This window comes from Opisthocomus hoazin, chromosome 4 (genome assembly GCF_030867145.1).
Source record: "Opisthocomus hoazin isolate bOpiHoa1 chromosome 4, bOpiHoa1.hap1, whole genome shotgun sequence".
Lineage (NCBI taxonomy): Eukaryota > Metazoa > Chordata > Aves > Opisthocomiformes > Opisthocomidae > Opisthocomus > Opisthocomus hoazin.
The window spans coordinates 43,196,055-43,217,457 of NC_134417.1; the positions used below are offsets into that span (position 1 = coordinate 43,196,055).

The following is a 21,403-nucleotide window of genomic DNA, read 5'->3' on the forward strand; positions in this document are numbered from 1 at the left end:
ACAGAGCACTCTGAGGAGGCGGCTGCTGGTCAGTGGAGTTCAGATTTTGCTGCAACATCACATTCCCTTCACTGTGTGCTTACTTTCTTTGTTGAAAGTCTTGGAGCTTTGCGGTTGAGAAATGCACCTCATGCTTTTTAACTTCTCAGGAGGATACTGGAAAGCACGTTGTAGATGTAGGGCTACTATGCAAGATCTCAAAGCAAACAAAACTCCCCCAACCCAAACCTTCTAGGGGCTGATTGCTTGTAGCACATGTATTCATTGAAAATTCATCTTGAGGAATTTCATTTAATGGCAAATATTCTTGCTTGGGTAAATAATTTGAAATTCTGTGCTTTATTTGGGAACATTTGCGTTACCAAGGTGCAGGTATCAGAATTCTACGTAAACAGCAACCAGAGGGTTGTTTGACTAAACATGTTACCACTTATACACAAAAATAAAAATAATAAAATGAAAACATTAACTTTGTCAAATTGGAAACTGTTTAGAATTTTTCATTCTTGAACAACATTGGTTTAACTTTTTTCTTATTCCTGGAGAAATCAGAGTTCAAGGTCTTGTAATTTTATACAGGATGGATGTTCAGGATTTTTTTAAATTACATTAAGAGTTCAAAAATAGCTGTTGTGAAAAATGCTTATGTCAGTTTGAAAACCCTGACATGCATTGCATGCTGCTTAACAGTATTTTGTATCTGTGTAGGTTCCTCTAAAGAGGGAGGAGCTGGAGCTGTGGATGAGGATGACTTTATTAAGGCATTTACAGATGTTCCTACTGTACAGGTAAGATGCTGTATATACTTATGTTTGTTTTCAGAAACACACTATTTACAATCCTACATGTTAGGCTACTTTTAAAACATCTATAGTTTTACAGTCTTGAAGTGTCATTACTTTTACTTCTTTTCGAATACTTCATTTACACTGTCCATGGAAAGCTCCTTACTTTTTGCAGTTGTGAGATACCAAAAAATCTACCCTTTTTTTACTGTCCTACTAATTATAATCACAATGTTTCAGCTAAAATCTGTTATTGCTTTTCTTAATCTTTTCCGGGGAGCTACTGAAAATAATTGTATGTTTTAATTTTGATAAGGAAGAGATTTCCATAATGTTTGGAAAATTTAGGACTGCAATTTTGTGGGATAATAAAGTAATAATAATACATGTAAATAATTTAAAAAGCAAGAATTGTATTTTCAGATGTGAGTGCCTGAATTATAACGGTCTGTGTCTGGCGTACATGTCCTCATTTCTAGCAATACATAAAAAACCAGTCTGATGCTTTATTTGAATACTAAACCTCTTGAGCAGTGAGTTCTTAGTTGAAAGATCAGATTTTAATTTCTGTTCTTTAATTATGGGAATTACATATATATGGTACTTTCACCCAGTTGAGTCATTTAGCATGTGTCTACCTAGACCTATTTTGAATATGTTTTCCTTAAGCAGCTGAGGTGTGGAAGACAGTCAAAAACTCACAGTTCCCAAATCCCAGAAGGATTTTGTATGACTACCTTATCTGGATATGTATTTTTGTTCTGTTTTTATTTCCCAAGATGTTAGTATAGTTATTTGTTAGATCTACTTCTGCAGGTGGAAATGGTGTCTTGTTTTTATGGAGGAATGCTTTTATCTCCATGGTTCCTGTCACTTTGAGGAAATCTTTGTTTTATACTGTAAGAGCTTTATGGTTCTTTGCCTTTCAAAACTGTGTAAAGAATTCTTTAGAGGGCAAAAACATGGAGCTCTTAATATTACTTATCCCCATTATGTTGAACAGAGCCGTATTACACAGCACAGAAAATGTGTAATGTGCCTGTAGTTCAGTGCCTTAATATTTGCAGTCTGGAGCAGAGTTCTCTAATCACTCAAGATGGTTAGTAACATGGCAAGAACAAAAGTGGGGTAACTATGTCATTGACCAGCACACGTGGTTTTCTGTCTGATTGCTGGGTGATCTAGGAAGGTAGGTCCTAATCTGCGAAAGGTGGAGGAGAAAGACCCATTTGTCATTACTAATCTCACTGGAGTTGACGTGAAGAGGCAGGGGAGAAATGTGTAGCTGACCCAAAAATAACCTATTTGTTTCATAGATGAGAATGTGAGAAAGACCTGCTGACCTGGCAAAAAAAAAAAAAAAGGTGGGGTGGTATCCTTAGGAATAATGACTTGCTGCTGTCCAACTTCATGCTTTTGGTTGTGGGCAATCTCTGATCTTTCCAAAAAAAGGCAGATCCCATGTTCTGAGGCCGTGTTAATTACTAAGGAAGAGAGAAGTTTCTGTAGTAGACCTGATGAAGAAAAGAATATTTATGATCGGTATTTTGCCAGGTTACTCTAAAAGCAAAGGAAAGTTGTTAGAATGGGGAGAGGGAGTTGTTTGTACATTATTGGGCCCATTCCTATGTCTTTCTGTTTTCAGTACATTTGTTGGCTTTAGCAGTGGCTTCAGTGAAAGTTAGGAAGGGAACTAGGTTATGGGAAAACAGATCCAATTCTGAATCAAGATGAAGTGCATCTGGATTAATCAAGTAAATTGAGGTTACTTACGGTATGTGTATGTTTAACTCATTCTTAAAAGCCCCCAGTGGTGGATCCGCCTTTCCAGTAAGCTCTTCCAATGACTGCTTATCGTTAATTTTTTAGGAATATCATATTGTTTACTCATATTTAGTTTGTAATCCCCATATTGGAAATACTTTCAGTCTGTGTAATTATTACTCTTACTTGTGTTTGAGCTTTTAATTCAGCAAATGCCCACCAAAGCTACTCTATTGCTCCCCTCCTCAGCTGGGCAGGGGAGGGAAAAGACAGTGAAAGGCTCGTGGGTCAAGGTAAGGTTAGGGAGATCACTCAGCAGTTACTGTCACAGGCAAAACAGACTCAACTTGGGGAGATTAGTTGAATTTATTACCGATCAAATCAGAGTAGGATAATGAGAAATAAAAACCAAATCTTAAAACGCCTTTCCCCCACCTCTCGCCTTCCTCCCAGGCTCAAGTTTGCTCCTGATCATCTTCTGCCTCCTCCCCCCGAGCAGCGCAAGGGGCCGGGGAGCGGAGGCTGCGGTCAGTTCATCGCACCTTGTCTCTGCTGCTCCTTCCTCCTCACATTCCTCCCCTGCCCCAGCGTGGGGTCCCTCCCACGGGAGACAGTCCTCCACGAACTGGTCCAGCGTGGGTCGCCCCACAGGCTGCAGTCCTTCAGGAAGGGGCTGCTCCAGCATAGGGGGCCACAAGCCCTGCCAGCAAAGCTGCTCCAGCATGGGCTCCTTGCTCTCCACCGGCCCACATATCCTGCCAGGAGTCTGCTCCAATGCGGGGTCTCCATGGGACGCAGCCTGCTTTGGGCATCCGCCTGCTCCAGCGTGGGGTCCTCCACGGGCTGCAGGTGGAGATCTGCTCTACCATGGACCTCCACAGGCTGCAGGGGCACAGCCTGCCTCACGGTGGTCTTCACTATGGGCTGGAGGGGAATCTCTGCTCCAGTGCCTGGAGCTCCTACTCCCTCTCCTTCATGGCCCTTGGTGTCTGCAGAGTTGTTTTTCTCACATGTTCTCACTCCTCTCTTCTGGCAGCTGCTGGTGTTGAGCAGCAGGTTCTTTCCCCTCCCCCCCATTAAATAATGTTATCACAGAGGCGCTACTGATGTCACTGACGGGCTCAGCCTTCTCTAGCAGCGGGTCTGTCTTGGAGCCGGCTGGCATTGGCTCTGTTGGCCATGGTAGAAGGTTCTAGCAGGTTCTCATGGAAGCCACCCCCATAGCCCCACCACTACCAAAGCCCTGGTATGCAAACCCAATACAGTCTTTGATGTTGCACTTAGCTTTAATGATGTGTGTGTGTTGCCCTCTAACGGATAACAGCAGTTTATGAAGAACGTGGGCGATTTTGAGGTAGTCTGATGGATTATGTCCCAAAAATGCTACCTAGACTTTAGCAAAGCGCTTGACACTGTTTACCACAGCATCCTCCTGAAGAGACTAGCTGCTCATGGCTTGGATGGGTGTGCACTTCACTGGGTAAAAAACTGGCTGGATGGCCGGGCCCGAAGAGTGGTGGTGAATGGAGTTAAATCCAGCTGGTGGCCGGTCATGAGCGATGTTCCCCAGGACTCAGTATTGGGGCCAGTTCTGTTTAAAGTCTTTATCAATGATCTGGATGAGGGGGTTAAGTGCTCCCTCAGTAAGTTTGCAGATGACACCAAGCTGTGTGGGAGTGTCAATCTGCTTGAGGGTAGGAAGGCTCTGCAGAGGGATGTGGACAGGCTGGATCGATGGGCCGAGGTCAATTGTACGAGGTTCAACGAGGCCAAGTGCTGGGTCCTGCACTTGTGTCACAACAACCCCATGCAACGCTACAGGCTTGGGGCGGAGTGGCTGGAAAGCTGTCCAGTGGAAAAGGACTTGGTGGTGTTGGTCGACAGCTGGCTGACCATGAGCCAGCAGTGTGCCCAGGTGGCCAAGAAGGCCAACGACATCCTGGCTTGTATCAGGAATAGTGTGCCCAGTAGGAGTAGGGAGGTGATTGTGCCCCTGTACTCGGCACTGGTGAGCCCACACTTCGAGTACAGTGTTCAGTTTTGGGCCCCTCACTATAAGAAGGACATTGAGGTGCTGGAGCGTGTCCAAAGTAGAGCAATGAGGCTGGTGAAGGGTCTAGAGCACAAGCCTTAGGAGGAGCAGCTGAGGGAACTGGGCTTGTTTAGCCTGGAGAAGAGGCAGCTGAGGGGAGACCTCCTTGCTCTCTACAACTACCTGAAAGGAGGTTGGAGTGAGGTGGTGGTCAGTCTCCCAAGCAGTAGGACAAGGAGAAATGGCCTCAAGTTGTGCCAGAGGAGCTTTAGATTGGATATTAGGAAAAAATTCTTCACTGAAAGAGTTGTCAAACATTGGAACAGGCTGCCCAGGGAAGTGGTTGAGGCACCATCCCTGGAGGGATATAAGACAGGTAGATGGGGAGCTTAGGAACATGGTTTAGTGGTGGAATTGACAGTGTTAGGTTAATGGTTGGACTTGATGATTTTGAAGGTGTCCTCAAACCTAAATGATTCTATGAAAGAGAAACACTTGGTGAGAGGATTGTGCTTTCATATTTAAGATTACAACTGTAAAGTTTTTATAGCTCTGTTTATTTGCTTTTGTCTAAATCGAAGATAATTCTATGTTGAGGTTATTAGGAGTAACTCCCGTTAATAGCTAGAATTTGTTTCAAAATGAATTTATTTGTTTTTATAGAAGTCTGATGTTGGAACTTATGAACAAAACATTGTATTATGTCATTGACTGAACGCAGAATTGCATCTTGGCCTTCTAGAAGTATAATTAAGGGCAGGAAGAAGAGAAATTGTTGAAATATTACCTTTATTCCTCTGAAACTAATATAGGTATGGACAACCTTGAAAATTTGGATTTTTTTTTTTTCTGGAATTACAGTTTTAATTTCATGACAAGATAAAATCACGCCTTTTACTAATTTCTTCATTACAGTGCCAATTTGCATAGCAGGAATTGCGTAGATCCAATTCTGTTTGTGTCAGGTAATTCAAGAAAAAATCAAATTCTTTGCCTAGGCATGCAAGTAGGCGGACGTGAACCCATTATACATGTTACTTCTGTGCTTGTCTGTTGCTTAGCATGTTTTAATCCTGTAGCAGCAACTACAGCACATGGTCTCTGATAACACAGAGCTGATAACAAGAAGTGTCCTGTTTTCGAGTATCCATCCAGTGAGGCAGCTTACAGAAGGTAATTGCACCTTGACCAGAACATCAGACCAAAGTTTCAAGTGTGCACTAAATGGGTTTCGGTTAGCGGCCACCAGAAGGCATGATCCTGCTTCCCTTGTTGTTGCACTTCATTTCTTTGTGAGAAGGTGGCATAGACTGCTGAGTTGGTAGAGAAATTTTTGCATTTGCTCCTGTAGGGTTAGCTTGTTGTATGTCACAACTGTGAACTGGGAAGGAGAACAGAGTAAGGTGGGTGATAGGACATGGAACTGTTGGAGTGGGTCCAAAGGAGGGCTACAAAAATGATCCGAGGGCTGGAGCACCTCTCCTATGAGGACAGGCTGAGAGAGTTGGGCTTGTTCAGCCTGGAGAAGAGAAGGCTGCGGGGAGACCTGATTGCAGCCTTTCAGTACTTAAAGGGAGCCTATAGGAAAGATGGGGACAATCTTTTTAGTAGAGACAACAGTGACAGGACGAGGGGTAATGGTTTTAAACTAAAACAGGGTAGGTTTAGGCTGGATATAAGGAAGAAATTGTTTACAATGAGGGTTGTGAAACACTGGAACGGGTTGCCCAGAGAGGCAGTGGAGGCCCCATCCCTGGAAACATTCAAGACCAGGTTGGACAGGGCTCTGAGCAACCTGATCTAGTTAGTGGTGTCCCTGCTCGCTGCGGGGGGAGTAGAAAGGGCAGTGGAGTAGAAAGTCTGTTATGCTTGGACCCACTGTTTTCATTAAATCATTTAGTCTTTTTAAATAAGTATCAGGTGTTTATTGATTTCTAATGGAGAAGAAAACACTAATCATGAGCAATAACTATTTGTTTTTTATGGATCAGTCATGTGCCATGTATAGAACTGCAAAGCTGCTGCCACAGTATACCTTGGAAAAGCTTACACAGCTGTGTGATAATAAAAATTTCAATTTTGTTGGTAAAGCATATTCAGAAATTGTTTTCCATGTGATGGTGAAGCTGGCCTGTGTGTACTGTTTCATCTGTTTCTGAAGTGATTCCTGCTCTGTTTATCCTACATGTCAGATTTGCAGGTGTTTTAAAGCATCAATGTCTTCCACCCCCTCAGTATTCCAGCATGACATATAGAGGCCTCCATAAGCATATTCTGTTAAAGCATTGGAACCAATGTAGATGTCAATAGAGTCAGGTTCCCATGTCTACTGTAAGTTAAATTTCATTTGGTATGCTCAGGAAATTGGGAAACTAGACTGTATTTGGAATAGCTCTTACAGTAATTTCAAGTTGCCTGGGAAAATAAGGTATTTTGTAGAAAATATGCGTTCAGCTTAACTGTGGAACAGAAGAAGGACATTCCTAAATCTTTTTACAATAAAATAACAAATGCATATATACACACAGAACAGTGTGTTCAGGAGACTAGTGTCAAAGCTCTTCAGCAATTCACACAAAGCTAGGTGTCCTAACCACTGGTCCTTTTTTTCTCTGCGTGCTCTGTGCTCTTGCACATAAAGGAATTATGTCATGGACTAAATAATGAGGGAGCATCAGGCGCTACTGTTTAGGTGCTATGTAAGTTGTCATGCTGGCCTCCAGCTTTCGCTCTAGAAGGGTACGAGTTTCCTTGAAGTCCCAAATCGTATCTGCCAGCCACGTTGGATGTCTGGGCTTTGTCTCAGATGGCACCAGATGCCTGCGTACGGGCAACTCTGTTTAGCCCATTGTCTTTTTGTAAACATCTTTTGTTCAAAAAAAATTGGAAATCTTTAGCTGAAAATATGTTTTTGAAAAATTTCTGGCCAGATCAAATTTCTGCTTGGTAATTTGCTTCATATCCTCTTCAACTTGTTCTCAGCTGGGGGGGATGATGGGGGTGGTGGAGGAAACACCTTAATCTTTTCATATTCAGTGAAGAAAAAAAAAAAGCATCCTGTGGCTTATGTCTTGGAGAATAGAAAGGAAGTCAGTTTATTTCTGATGTTAATAATATGTTTTCATGACTACTTGTTTTATCTTCTTTAGAAATCCACTGTTGTATGTGTACAGTGATCAATAAATGCATTAATTCATGTATTACCAAATAGTGACCGATGTATGATTACATTGGTCAGGCTTCAATTTTGCTGGAGTTACTGTGTAGAGAATAGAGAACTCTGACGGTCACTACTTACATTTACTTACGGACTGCATAGTTAATGAATGATACGCTTGGAGTAGTAATACATATAGAAGCTAATGAAGGATTTAATTTATCTTTTCAGACAAATTTTTAATTTTAGTATTGACTATCATCCCAGTTTGTAATTTGGAAGAGAGTCGCTGACCCAAAAGAGTTGCACTGGGTTAAAATCTGTTGGTTGAGTATCATTGTAATAGTGGGTATGAAAATGAAATTGAATTGCAATAGTGTTGTAACAGATTATCTGAAAGCTCTGCTCATATTGAATTATATTTTCGTAAAATGGAGCTAATGAAATTCTAAATGTGATGAGATCATCACAAAGATTAAAGGTGAAATCTTGAGGCAAATGTTGATTTTTCAGTTTTTCTTTTAATGAATATTAGCTACTCAGTGATATCCTCAAAGACTTGCCTTAGAAACGTACATTTGTATCTCTTACACATGCTCTGGAACTTTTGGGGCAAGATTTGCAGAGTTGTAATTGTATTTTCAGCCTTCTCAAGCTATTTTCCTTCATCAGGTTACCTGGGATATTAACAATATACATTTTCTGTTTTTTTGATACTTCAGATCTATTCTAGTCGAGAACTTGAAGAAACGTTGAACAAAATCAGGGAAATTCTCTCAGATGACAAACATGATTGGGATCAACGAACTAATGCGGTAAACTTTTTATCTGGTTTCAGATTTGGGTGGGTGTATTTCATAAAGCACAGGCAGGTAGTTATTTTAAAATTACTTTCCGTAATTACACAGATAGTCAAAGTTTCATTTCATTTTTTTAAATATTGAATTTCCATATGCCAAATGAGTTTGAGCAAGTATTTTAAAAGGACCAAAGTATGTTTTTGCTGACATTTAAGTGGAAGCTTTTCTAAAAGCCGTCATCTATGTTTCAGTTGGCAGTTATGCAAAATTACATACCCTGCAGGTAAACTGCTAGTGTTGGTACCTCTTATGTGGGGCTATGGTAAGTTCCACTTGCAGGATTAAAGTGTTTGTGTGTATGTAGCTTTTATATTTTTTTATCATGTTCATGGCATGTTAGTTATTGGAAACAGGTATGTGAACAGAAGTATTTATCTGTATATTTGTAGACTGGAATCTCAGACTTTTTAGCTCTAGAATTTAAGTAACAGAGTTTGTTACTTTTTTTTTAAATTACTGCCATATATTTCAAAATTACGCTTTGCTTCAAAGACATGCCTACATACATTTTTGCAATGAAGTTGTTACGTTTTTATTTTGAAATGCATATTGGTAGTGTCCTAAACTGAATGCCTTAAATTCTGTAGCTGAAGAAAGTTCGGTCATTACTTGTTGCTGGAGCTGCACAGTACGATGGATTTTTCCAGCATTTACGGTTGTTGGATGGTGCTTTCAAGCTGTCGGCCAAGGATCTCCGATCCCAGGTGGTTAGAGAAGCATGCATTACTGTAGCGTAAGTATAGTTTATGTGAATTTGTGTATATTGCTGGATTTGAGTATGAATTTGACTTAAAGATGCTTTATCAGTGTTGCAGGAAAGATAATCTAGTTGGACTGCTGTACACTATGACTGATAAAGAGTCATGTCAGCATCTGATGCCATAGAGAAAAAGAAACATTTAAAGGAATTTGTTCTTCTAGGAGACATACGTAGTTGATAATCCTGTAGCAGATTGCGTTTGAAGAACAAGTTACCATCATTAGACTGAGTATTTAGTGCAATTTAATGCAAGCTGCTGTAAGCACTACTGCAATGTTGGTGGCTACTCTTAGGCGCATTTATGTTTGGGTGCTTGGCACAGGACTTTACTGTGACTACTTGTAATAACAAAGTGAGCTGCTCTGTAGTGTTTTGAGCCCTTCTGCTTGACTGTTGAATTGTCAGAGATGCAATTTCAAAAGATAAAACCTAAGTGAAAGCTACAAAACATTGTATGTTTGTGGTGAGGTAATGTCTTTCATGTCCATGGTGATTTTAGAAGCTGTGCCTAAACAGAAATACAATCTCCATCCTCACCATTCTGGGGACTCTCATTAAATTCAGGCGGTGGGGGGAAAGCCTCATTTTTCCACCACAGCAGTCTTTCCTACTTCCATGTTTTCCGTGGCCTCTTTTTTCCCTCTGAAAAGGCATTAATGTAACTACTGATTCTTCAGTGGGCATGTGGAACAGATATTGCCCAGAGTTCACCCTTGCTGTTCGGGTCTCCGATTGAACAGATCATGGGGAATCTGTTGGAGCATGTGGCTGTCTTTGCAAGGGAAATTCAGGCTTTGAGGAAATAATGATAACCTTTCCTAGTGTGAAGTCAGGAGGAGTGGAAAAGTACTGTGTAAATGTCCTCATCCTGCATTTAAAAGGGAAAATAAAAATGTTGAACTATAAATTTAAAATCTTGTGGGAAATATATACTCTCAAAGTGTTAAAAAGCAGAAATACTATGGTGTTTTATGCAGATTTGAGAATTTTAGCCTTTCAGATGTGGTGTTCGTTTCTCATCATGAAATGAAGTTGTTAGTGTTCAGCCTCTTAACGTGTCTGCTAAGGAACAAAAGTGTTCTGCAAATCCTGCATTTCTAATGAGGCACTGACTTGGAAATAATGAAATTAAGAAAGTCTATTGTTTGTACACTTTAAATCTTTATCTTTCCAATTACCTTTGTTTTACGAATAAGAAATTAATTTTTGCTAACGAGTTTTATTTCTTTTTTCTAAATAGACATCTTTCAACTGTTTTGGGAAACAAGTTTGATCATGGCGCTGAAGCTATTGTGCCTACTCTTTTTAATCTGGTTCCCAACAGCGCCAAAGTGATGGCAACTTCCGGGTGTGCAGCCATTAGATTCATTATTCGGGTAGGTGTTCCTCTCTCACTTTGCTCGCTAGAAATACTCAGGCAGTGGCTCTTAGCAGAGATAATAACAGTTCTGAAATACAGGATTATAAGTCATTCTTTCATGGAGAAGTGATTTTTCTCACAGAGGGACAAATATTATTTATCATTGAAACCAATCGGCAGCATCATAAGGGTGGAGAAATAGGTATGAAAAGCAAATCCATTTTCATGATTTTTTTGTAATATGTTTAATTGTAAAAAGGCAAGTGTATTTCAAAGATTAACTGTGTTTAATTGCCTTTTTCAAGAAGACAAAGTTCAGCTAGTAGTTAAGAAGCTAGTAAGAAGTAAAAAAAACACCCCACAAAAGAAACCAAACTATTTTTATTTAAAAAAAAAAAAAAAAGGGACTGGAGTTAATGATAAAATGTTGAAGAGGCTGGACATACGTGGGTAGGTTCAGAAAGCACAAGTTCATAGAAGAAAAACCCAATAGAGATTTTAATCCTTGGGTTTAAGAACTTTCTAAGCCGAGTCATTAAAGCTGTAACATATAGAAGAAGGGAATGCTGTGTACTAGCTGGTTTTTTTTATTGTCTGTTTCTTAAGCATCTGCTACCGACTGGTGTCTGAGGCAAGGTATTTAGCTAGATTTTTGGGACTTGTACGGACATTTTTGTATTTCAGATAGAAGTGGGAGGTTGCCTGTAGTTTTTACATTAAAAGATGTGGTGGTCTTAATGCTAGACACTTACTGCTATTCACTACGATCTCATCTGTGGTTTTAATTTTCTGAGTTGTTGGAAACCTAAGTGGTTTAATCACTCACACCTTTTATTGCCATCGTCAGTATGTTTTGGAATCTATACTTACTCTGTCTAACCATCCCTCTGAGAAAGTGCATTACCTTTGCATCAGCACTTGGGCTAAGAACCATTGGCATTTTGTCCCCAGACTCCTACAGTGTGCTGTGAGATGGCAGAGTTGAGAGGGGAGGAGGGAATACACCTTACACAGGCTGATTTAAGTTGTAAGAGAAGAATACTATTTGCAATAGCATTAGACAAGCTCATTCATGTAAGAAACTAACCCTGTTGTGTTCTTTACAGGAGCCAAATCAAGCACAATAAAAGCATCTTGAAACAAAAACTCACTGATTGTATTAAATTGGCTTTATTGGTGCAGTTGGAGACAAGCCAACGCATCAGCTATAGCTGCCCTGATTTTGTTTAAACTTCTGTTATTCTTAGCTCTAATTTAACATTCTAGATTGGAGGCATAGAAGCAAGAAAATCCTTTCCATAGTGTTCAGATAACCAACCAGTAAATGGGTAATGCAAGATGTTCTGACAGAAAATTCAGATTTGAGTGGGAAAATGAAGAAATAAATACCAGTAAAACAAAATACGGTCCCACTTTGGACTTCTATCCTTTGGATTAAATGAGAGTTGGTCAGGGAGTGTGTGATGAGCTGAGTATTTAGAGCCCAAACCATTACAGCTTTTAGAGTCAGCATTTTGCTCAAAAAACTCCTACCAGAATCCAGTGACAGCCAGTTCAGATCCTGGTGCTGTAGTATCTAATTGCTGTGAGAACGAGTATATGTGAAAAGAGGGAGGCTGTATTATACCAGTGATCTTGAAGAGCTCAGTCTCATCTTTGCCCTTTTCTTGGATTTCATATTTCTTCTCCAGATGGTTCTTATACTGTAGTCTGATTTCTTTCTTGACTCCTAGTAAATCAGGAAAGATTTCTGGAGGAAAAAAAGAAAAAGCTGGGGGAGGGTGTGTCATGGTGAGGTGGCATGATGGCAGAAAGTCTTTTCCAGGAGGAGGCAGGTTCAGGTTGGGCCATTGAGCTGCAAGGTGGGTTGGGAGGAAGCAGTTACCATTACAGCATCAGATGGGTCACAGTTGAAATGTGCAATCTTAAAGCAAGTGAAAGCAAGCCTGAGACTTTGAGTCCTTTGCCAAACACTTTCTAGAAATTACGATGTCAATAGCTCCAATGACTTGGAACATACAGGTTTCTCCATCTGTAAAAACATTTTATTCTTCCCCCTTTCTTCCCCCTGGTATTGCTTATTGTTCCCTTTCTGGAAATCGTGTGCCACTTTTCAATCTGAAAACTATGCAAAACACAAACAAAACCCCTAAAACCCTGTTTAAAAGGATATCAGTACAAACAAATGCAACTGTAAGGCTCTTACAGATTTTTGGATGAATTTCCTCCTAATTCTGAAATTGGCAGTACTCTGAGAGATGATAATTATGTCTCTGCTTTTTTTGGTGATTTGTGTGTTTATATTCCACAGCATATAACTGAAGGAGGAAGTATGAATTGTGAGATACTAAGAATTGTTCAGTACTGTACTTTTAAAGAAGTTTTTTAATAGGCTACAGTTTCACACTGTATTTGGGACTGTTCAGAAGTTACTTGTTTGATCAAGAAAGGAATAAAGAAATGAACTGAAAATAGATGTGTTGAACCATACTACTCTTACTTAGAATTAAAATGTTAATACTTTGTGTCTACAGTTAGTTAACATAAGCTGAAGTAAGGGTGCTTTCATTCTGAATTAAAGTATTCAATTTTGGTTTAGTGCAGTTTATCTTGTCCACTTCAAAAGGTAATCCAAGGGTTTTATTCTCCCATTAGGATGTTAGATGTTTCCATAAAGATTATATACATAAGCTTGCTTACATTACGTATCATGCTTTTATTATTTTATTGACATGTTTTGCATGAAAAGAAATTTGATCTTTGTAGAACTAATCGTATTGGTTGATCCCTAAAAGAATGCCCATAGTTTCATATTGATTTCCTTTTTGTTCTATAACTCTGATTTTTAAGACTGCTATGTCTGTTGCTTTTTTTTCTGTGGCAAAACAAAAATAACATCAGCTTACAACTCCTTTGAGGAGACGCTTACATTTAAGCCTTCAGATATGACTTCTGACAGCTAAATATTGCATATCATGATGTGGATGTTGGAAGTGCTTTTGGCTTGACATTTTGGGAAAAAAATAGGTTTGAATTCACTTGCTAGCAGCAGTCATTTAATAAGATTCTACATTTAGTTTCGGTAAGCATTTTAGATCATTGTAATTTTTGTTACGTTGCTAATTCTGTTTGACTTAATTAGTACAGTGCAAATTCAGGAATGCTTTTGTCATTAACTGCTTTGTCTTTTTTTTTCCTTCAGCATACCCATGTGCCACGACTCATACCTTTAATAACAAGCAACTGTACCTCAAAATCAGTTGCAGTTAGAAGGTGAGTGCTTTATAAGCCGCAAGCTATTAAATCAGTTTGTTTAAAGTGTGGTGATCATATATTGAGCCTGAGCCTGTGAGTTAGTGTTAGGGCCAGACTAGACAGGTTTGGTGAGGGTAGCTCTTGTCGAAGCACCGCAGCGTACTGCATGCAGTGTGTGCCAGCGCCTTGCTCTCCTGATGCCAGGAGGACTTTGTAACTTTTGCGCAATGCAGTTTGATTGCATGGAGCTAGGCTGCCTGATACTGTGCCCAAAATAATAAACCTACCACGCTGGGGACTGTGAGATTGAGACAGTGGCTGCTACCTTAGGTAGGACATGGTGGATTGTATTAGTGTGTTTAACAACTAAGGTGCATCTTTAGCATGTTACTTTTTCTAAGAAAACTTGAACACTTGAATTGGCTCTTGACAACATTAATTGATTTCTGACAGTGTCATTTTCTGCACAGAATCTCATGAAAGCAGTTAACATTGTTTCTGGACCCACACTAGCCCTGAAAGTGGTATCACCATGCGTATGCAACAAATAGCTTGAGCATCTAAACTACTTGCTCTAAATCTAAGCGTTCTTCGCATCCAAAGCAAGTGTAATCTCAACCCAGATTATACTGACCTATTGTAACTTCTGGTTTGACTGCAGAACAGCTCACAGGGCTTCAGTGCCTCCACTTACCATGAGGCACTGAGGAACATTAGACCATAGGTGGCTTTGGTACTGCAGTTCACAGTCCGTGAGCGTTAGTGAAGGTGGCATTGTTTTCATACTGACTTCATTCCTTTGGAAGACAAAGGATAACTAGATCGGTTGTAATAGTGAAAATCCTTTCGGGGTTTCTCGCCATGTCTGGTAGGGCGCCCAAAGGATTTGGGCAGAATAAAAATGAAATGTGCCCCTCCAGAACAGGGCAAAGATGCAACATAACCAGATAAAGTGATAGTTCTGGACAGTCCGCTACCTTTTTGAAGACTTATTATCTACACATTTCTAATCCGGGTCACTTTCATTTGTTCACCAGGATCTAGCTTCAGACATATTTTAAAGTATGGCTTTTGCTAATGGCTGGCTGCTAAATCGTCAGCAATTCTGAATTAATAATGAATAAGGTTACATAACTTAGTTTGTACAGTGCCAGCAAATCTTCGGGAATGGTGTCTATGTGCAGAGCCCTGTACTCATGATCTTATGTCTTCCTTTATGCTACGTACTCAGTAACGACAGGTGAAAAGATGGGAGTAGTATTTGGGACAGAAATACACTGCTTGTAGAAACATTATGTTGTGACTTAATAGCTGAATTTTTAAGTATTGATTTTTTTTCATATTAAGACTTTTATAATTGTACAATTTTTAAACTTAATTGATTTTTGTCTTTTATTTTGGGGATAATAAAATTAACATAAACTAATAGAGCTTATGTGCAATAATGTGACTTAAGCAACAGATGGGTAATTGAAACACATCTCTTTCTTTTAAATTTAGGATTAGTTAGCCTACATGTTTGCTTTCTATACATAATATATTAACTTTGCAGTAAGGTGACCACTGTGGTTATTTGACAGAAACATATTTTTGTTTTATGTATTTGTTTCCATCAGGGGAAAAGAATAAAGTTACTGTTTATTTCACAAGTACATTAGAGAAATGAGTATTAATTATAACCTTGTTCTGTCTTTTCAGGCGCTCCTTCGAATTTTTAGACCTGTTGTTACAAGAGTGGCAAACACATTCATTGGAAAGGTATGGCCCAGTGTAGTTTTTCCCCAAGAGTAAACTGCTAATGAATTCCAAGACAGAAATCTTTCCATTCAATCCGTAAACTGGATTGTGCTCTGCATTGCTGGCCAACCTTTCTAGCACAGCAGGTCATGTGGCTCATTCAAGTGCCAGGGAGAAGGAGAGCTGTATGTTCCTGCCTTGACTTTGTGTTGCCGCCTCTCCTTACCCGCTACTTCTTCTGTACTGTATGTGAGCAATGCGTACTGTGCTTTCTCAGAGTTTCACTTACGTATCCTGTGCAGCAAAGATGCGTAGGTAAGCATCCGTCCTTTCTCCCAAAAGGAGGAAATTTGTGTTCGCCATAAAAGAGGGCAAGTGGGATTAGGGTGGGGGACTTCTTCTGGTGATGATTGAGCATGCTGTAGCTTGTCCGTGTAGACAAGAAAGTAGTACGTGCATCAGCTCTGCAGAATATATACTGCAAGCACAAAGAAAGAGCAAAGGGACTGCAGGGCCTCCAGAGAAGGCTCTGAAGAGCTCATCCAGCTCTGTAGTCACCTTTCAGTCTCTCAAGGTGCTTCTGAGAAAGGGGGCAATGGGGAGATCACTTGATTTATGTCAAAGTGTGTGTATGTGTATTTTTTAAATAAAACCTCAAAACAATGTTATATCCTTCCCTGTTGCCCCCACCCAAAAAAAAAAAAAATAAACCCAAACATGTTTTGGATTCAAATCTGTTTGTAATCACAACTTTTTGGTTGTTATGATGAGCGCTTTGCTGTTCTTTGAGCATGTGTTGAGGTTTAGAACTCTTACACCAAAAACTTTGAGGTGAGTTTCCAGGAAAAGCAAGCTTACTGATACTACGTTTTTTCTTTTTCTTGTTCTTCATATAGTAGCGGAAATAATTTTGCCTTTTCAGGAAATTAAGTGTCTTTAAAAAAGTTGGTTTTGAGTAACTTTTCAAGAGTGATACGTGGAAGTATGTCTGAAAAGTAGATTATAATTCTTTGAAGGAGGAAGTTTACCTAAACCTCTAGTGAAGGTGCAGTTATGTTACCGATGTGCTAAAGTGTTTGTTTACTTTGTATCTTAAAGACCTACTATCTCAGCTGTTAAGTGCAAAACTTCACTCCAAATTCTGTTTTAAGTAGTAGAAAAATAGCAAGAAGAATGTCTGTCTTCTAGGCACGCAGCTGTCTTGGTTGAAACAATCAAGAAGGGCATTCATGATGCGGATGCAGAAGCAAGAGTGGAGGCGAGAAAGTGAGTTTTGACTACATTTTGCTCTGAAAAATTATGTTTTACATGAATGATAGAAAGCTCTTATCGGAGATGAGCAGCTGACTGTGGCTGAATAAGAGGACACAAGTTAGATTGAGAATGGGTGTTTGTGTTCTTGGAGTCCTGAAATGTCTTTGCAAAAGACATTCTGAAAGTTGAGGCAGTTAATACTGTCGTGCAGCATTTGAGGATTCCACTGAAAAAGGAGTCATAAAGGTTGGTACTGCTGCATAATCATTCTTTTTTTCCCCCTCCTGTTAATTAAGTCATTAAACAACTGCAGCACTCTGAGTAGCGAGTAGGCCAGAAAATAATTTCTCTTGCTTCCTCACAGAATTGGTAAGTGAATGTGAGAATTTCAGGACAGACTTAAGTTATTTTGAAAACATGAATTCAGTCAATGTAACTGGTTTCTTTTGTGATTTAATGAGCAGTATTATATGCATTACATATTTTCAGTCTGAGTTCCTTTCCCTCCCATCCCTGGTTCATTCTATAGTCTTTACTTCCTGACTGCACACTTTGAAGAATACGTAGAGCAATTACGTATGGTTATTCTCTTACTTTGCAGGGCTTATGTGGGCCTTAGAAATCACTTTCCTGGTGAAGCTGAGACTCTATACAATTCTCTTGAGCCGCCCTATCAAAGAAGCCTCCAGACCTACTTGAAGAATTCTGGCAGTATAGCATCTCTCCCTCAGTCAGACAGGTCATCCTCCAGCTCCCAGGAGAGCCTGAAGTAAGGGTCACTTAACTGTTTCTGAGCCTATAAACAGTTAAAAACTTTTCTCAAAAGCAAACAACCCAGATTTCTGTGCTGTACAAAAAAGCTGCAGTTGTATTTTGTCACTTTGAATTTTGTTTTAAATAAGAAATGTTTTAATGTCTTCTGCTATATGACAGTATTTACCCCAGCAAGGTGGAAAATAAGCACAGTCATTAACTGGATTTTATCAGGCTGTTCTTATTCATGTATTTATTCCTCAGCAGCCTCTGTTACACCAAAATGTCCTCAAGATTCACATCTTGATCTGCAGTATTCTGGTGCAATGAATAAGTCTAGGAAAGAAGTAAAGGTGCTATTCCTTTTTTTTATCCCTTTTCACTGGGAAGTTTGGGAAATGGACTTCGACAGTGAGAGTCATTCAGATTGGAGATCTGGTTTTTTTCTTCTGTCTTCACCGTATTGAATATGTATTAGCAGTATTATGCAGCACTGCTCATTACTAGAGGGTAAGTCTGTGCTGCAAGTACTGGTGTATTAAAACATATAGACAATCTTGAGCTGACTAGATAAAGTTTGCTTAGGTACCAGTAGCAAAAATCTGCTAGCTTTTTAGTAGAAGTGAAAAATAGTAGTGTGTGGTGATTTTTCCCTTCACATACTTTGAGGAAGCTTTCTGGAATTTAAATCTGTTAAGATTTCGGTTCGGATGCTTCATTTCCAAAGCCAGGAAACTTGTCTGCTCAATTTTGACTTGAAAGCAAAGACTGCTTCCAGCATAGTGGAAGCTCATTTTTTCTCTTTTTCTTTTGGCTGCTGTCTTAAATACCAGAGGCTTAGCTTATCTTTCCTGTGATACTTACAAGAAACATTTTTAAAATAATTGTCTGTAATATAGGCTAACACTTCATTTTTCACAAACAAATGTTTATTGAAAGAGTAATTACTCTTGTTTAAATTAATCTATATTGCCTGTCTGCAAATCCAAGTGCTGTTAATGAGTTACTGGTAATAAAATGCTGAAAACTAAACTACAGAGAAATTAGAATCTTAAAATACTCTGAACTCCTCAAGTGTTACTTCCTGTATTGCAAGATATGTACGTACTACAGTACAGAAAGGGAGGAGTAACATAAGAGATGAAATGAGGCAATCATGATATTGGAAATAAATTAATATTTAACTAATTTTTCACCAATTTTACATTTGGATGCATGTTACTGTTCCTGTCTTATCCAAAATTACATTTTTGGCTTCTATAATACAGATGCTGAGTTCTCCCTGTATATACTATATTAGAAAATGAGTATGTTTTTTCTAAAAGTCTGATCCTCCATGATTTTTGACCTTCTGCACTTACAGCTCTTGCAGATCATTGATCAAAAATGTCTTTAAAGAGGGTGGTGGAAGGCGAGGAGTGCCTACCTGTATGAGACTGCTTAAATGAAATGTCAGTTGCAATAGATTGTGACAGTTGTCTGGGGCTTCTGTTTGGAGCAGCTTGTAAGGTCAGGATGCACCCAGGAGCTCTGCACAAAATACCTGCAAAATACTAGGTAGTAATGTCAGAAAAGCAGGTGTTATTCATAATAAGCTGCAAATATATGATCTGTATCGAGATCATGTATCAGCTGTATCCAGTTCTGGGCTCCCCAGTTCAAGAAAGATGAGGAGCTACTGGAGACAGTCCGGTGGAGGGCTACGAGGATGATGAGGGGACTGGAGCTTCTCTCCTATGAGGAGAGGCTGAGGGAGCTAGGCTCGTTCAGCCTGAAGAAGAGAAGGCCGAGAGGGGACCTTATAAATGCCTATAAATATCTCAAGGGTGGGTGTCAGGAGGACGGGGCTAGACTCTTTTCAGCGGTGCCCAGCGACAGGACAAGGGGCAATGGGCACAGACTGAAGCAGAGGAAGTTCCGTCTGAACATGAGGAAGAACTTCTTCCCTCTGAGGGTGACGGAGCCCTGGAACAGGCTGCCCAGGGAGGTTGTGGAGTCTCCTTCTCTGGAGATATTCAAGACCCGCCTGGACAAGGTCCTGTGCAGCCTGCTGTAGGTGACCCTGCTTCGGCAGGGGGGTTGGACTAGGTGACCTACAGAGGTGGTCCCTTCCAACCCCTACGATTCCGTCATTCTGTGATCTTCTGTGAGGAGTTAGGTAACAGTGCTGACCTCTATATTATAATTGAGCACCTGAGCTAGTAACTCAGATGAATAGACAGTATCAACCATCTCCTTTCTTTCTGCTTTTTGGTTTAAAATTGAGAGGGATTACTTTTGCTGAAGCTGAGACACTGGGCTCAGGTTGCAGTTTGACTGTTGATGAATTAGTCAATTATTTCAGCAAATGTAAACCTTCCCTGTCAGATAAATATTTAGATGACTAGGTACGAATCAATAAATAAAGTATCATGCTTTCTTCTACTAGTCTTTTATTTTTCCTTTGTCCCTCTGCATTTTACCCTTCTGAACCAGGCAGAAGCGAGGGCTCACAATTAAACTTGTGTAGACAGAAAGATTTTGCTTCAGCAGCTACTTATTTTTGCAGTAAGCATAAAGGGAAACTGAGAGAAAATGCAGAGGAAAATATATAGGATTTTTCCCGTGTATAGATTGTGGGAGGCTCTAATATTCAAACAGTAGAAATTTAGTCTAGCCAGCATTTTCATTTTCAGTTTGTAACTTGATTCTTGGGAGATACTGGACTGGAAGAGGCTTATGGATTGTATGCCTGTTGCCCTTGTTACTACAGACACCACTTCGCGTAATTTCTTTCATAAATCAAGGTTTTTGTGTAGCTCCCACTATTTTTGTTTGATGCCTGATTCGTAAGATCAGCCCTGTGGTTAAAACAGTGTACTGACCACCTTAAATGTTCTGTGACCAAGTCTGGAATGCCTGAACTTTGGTAATGCAAAGTATGCTTGTTCATAACCAAAAGAGTAATGCTTTGTGATGAAGATGTAATTTTATAAAATATAAAAGATTGTGTTTTCCTTGTCATTCTGTATTTAATGTGTTTATGTAAAATACGTTGAGAAGGTTGAAGGGGGGAAGAGAACAGAAGATTTTTTTTTTTTCTCTTCTTTCTTCCCCCTCCTCTCTCTTATATTGTTACGTTTTGAATCTTATACATGAGATTTACTTACTGGGTTTATTGACTTTTTTTTTCCAGTAGGCCTCTATCTTCTAAATGGTCTGCAGCCAGCCCAGCAAGCCTTGCAGGCAGAGGTAAGGTGATTGCAATATTGTGCAGTGCACTGTAATTGTTCTTCATGTTCTTTGAATTAAAAGATATAAATGCAGCTTAAAATTTTACTATCTTAAGCGTTTACCGAGTTTCCAAGTTGAATAATGGTATGTGTCACTACAAACTGCACCTGGAGCTAAGATTGCCTCATACTCGCTTCACATTTTATGTATTTTCAGTTGTTGAAAGTATAAGACATAGTTTGCTATTTATTAGTACTTTTAATTGATCATCTGTCTTAAGAGTGTGGTCATGGAACAGTTGCTCTCAAAGCAACAAAATATTATTCTATGATCTATTCATGATTATTAGGCTTATGGCAATTGTAAATGAAGGTCTCATACCTTTCATCTATTGCCATGTAGCTGCTGTGCTTCATAAAAAGTAAAAACCAAAACCACAGATTTGTTATTCAAAGAGTTTAATTTTGTCTGGA

The 21,403-nt window shown here is 39.5% G+C and overlaps 2 protein-coding genes across 51 annotated transcripts in view; one reads left to right on the forward strand and one right to left on the reverse strand.

Moving 5' to 3' along the window:
- The window catches only part of FBXL2 (F-box and leucine rich repeat protein 2), a 520,918-nt gene that overhangs the window by 326,748 nt on the left and 172,767 nt on the right, over positions 1-21,403 (reverse strand). The gene's annotated exons all lie outside the window — the stretch shown is intronic.
- The window catches only part of CLASP2 (cytoplasmic linker associated protein 2), a 152,633-nt gene that overhangs the window by 76,024 nt on the left and 55,206 nt on the right, over positions 1-21,403 (forward strand). For all 50 annotated transcript variants that reach the window (XM_075418732.1, XM_075418763.1, XM_075418762.1 and 47 more), the window contains 9 exons: positions 709-788; positions 8,461-8,553; positions 9,186-9,331; positions 10,599-10,734; positions 13,921-13,991; positions 15,672-15,731; positions 16,899-16,976; positions 17,566-17,733; positions 20,893-20,948. In XM_075418732.1, the coding sequence (XP_075274847.1) occupies positions 709-788; positions 8,461-8,553; positions 9,186-9,331; positions 10,599-10,734; positions 13,921-13,991; positions 15,672-15,731; positions 16,899-16,976; positions 17,566-17,733; positions 20,893-20,948 (888 nt within the window). The remainder of the gene's footprint in view (positions 1-708; positions 789-8,460; positions 8,554-9,185; positions 9,332-10,598; positions 10,735-13,920; positions 13,992-15,671; positions 15,732-16,898; positions 16,977-17,565; positions 17,734-20,892; positions 20,949-21,403) is intronic.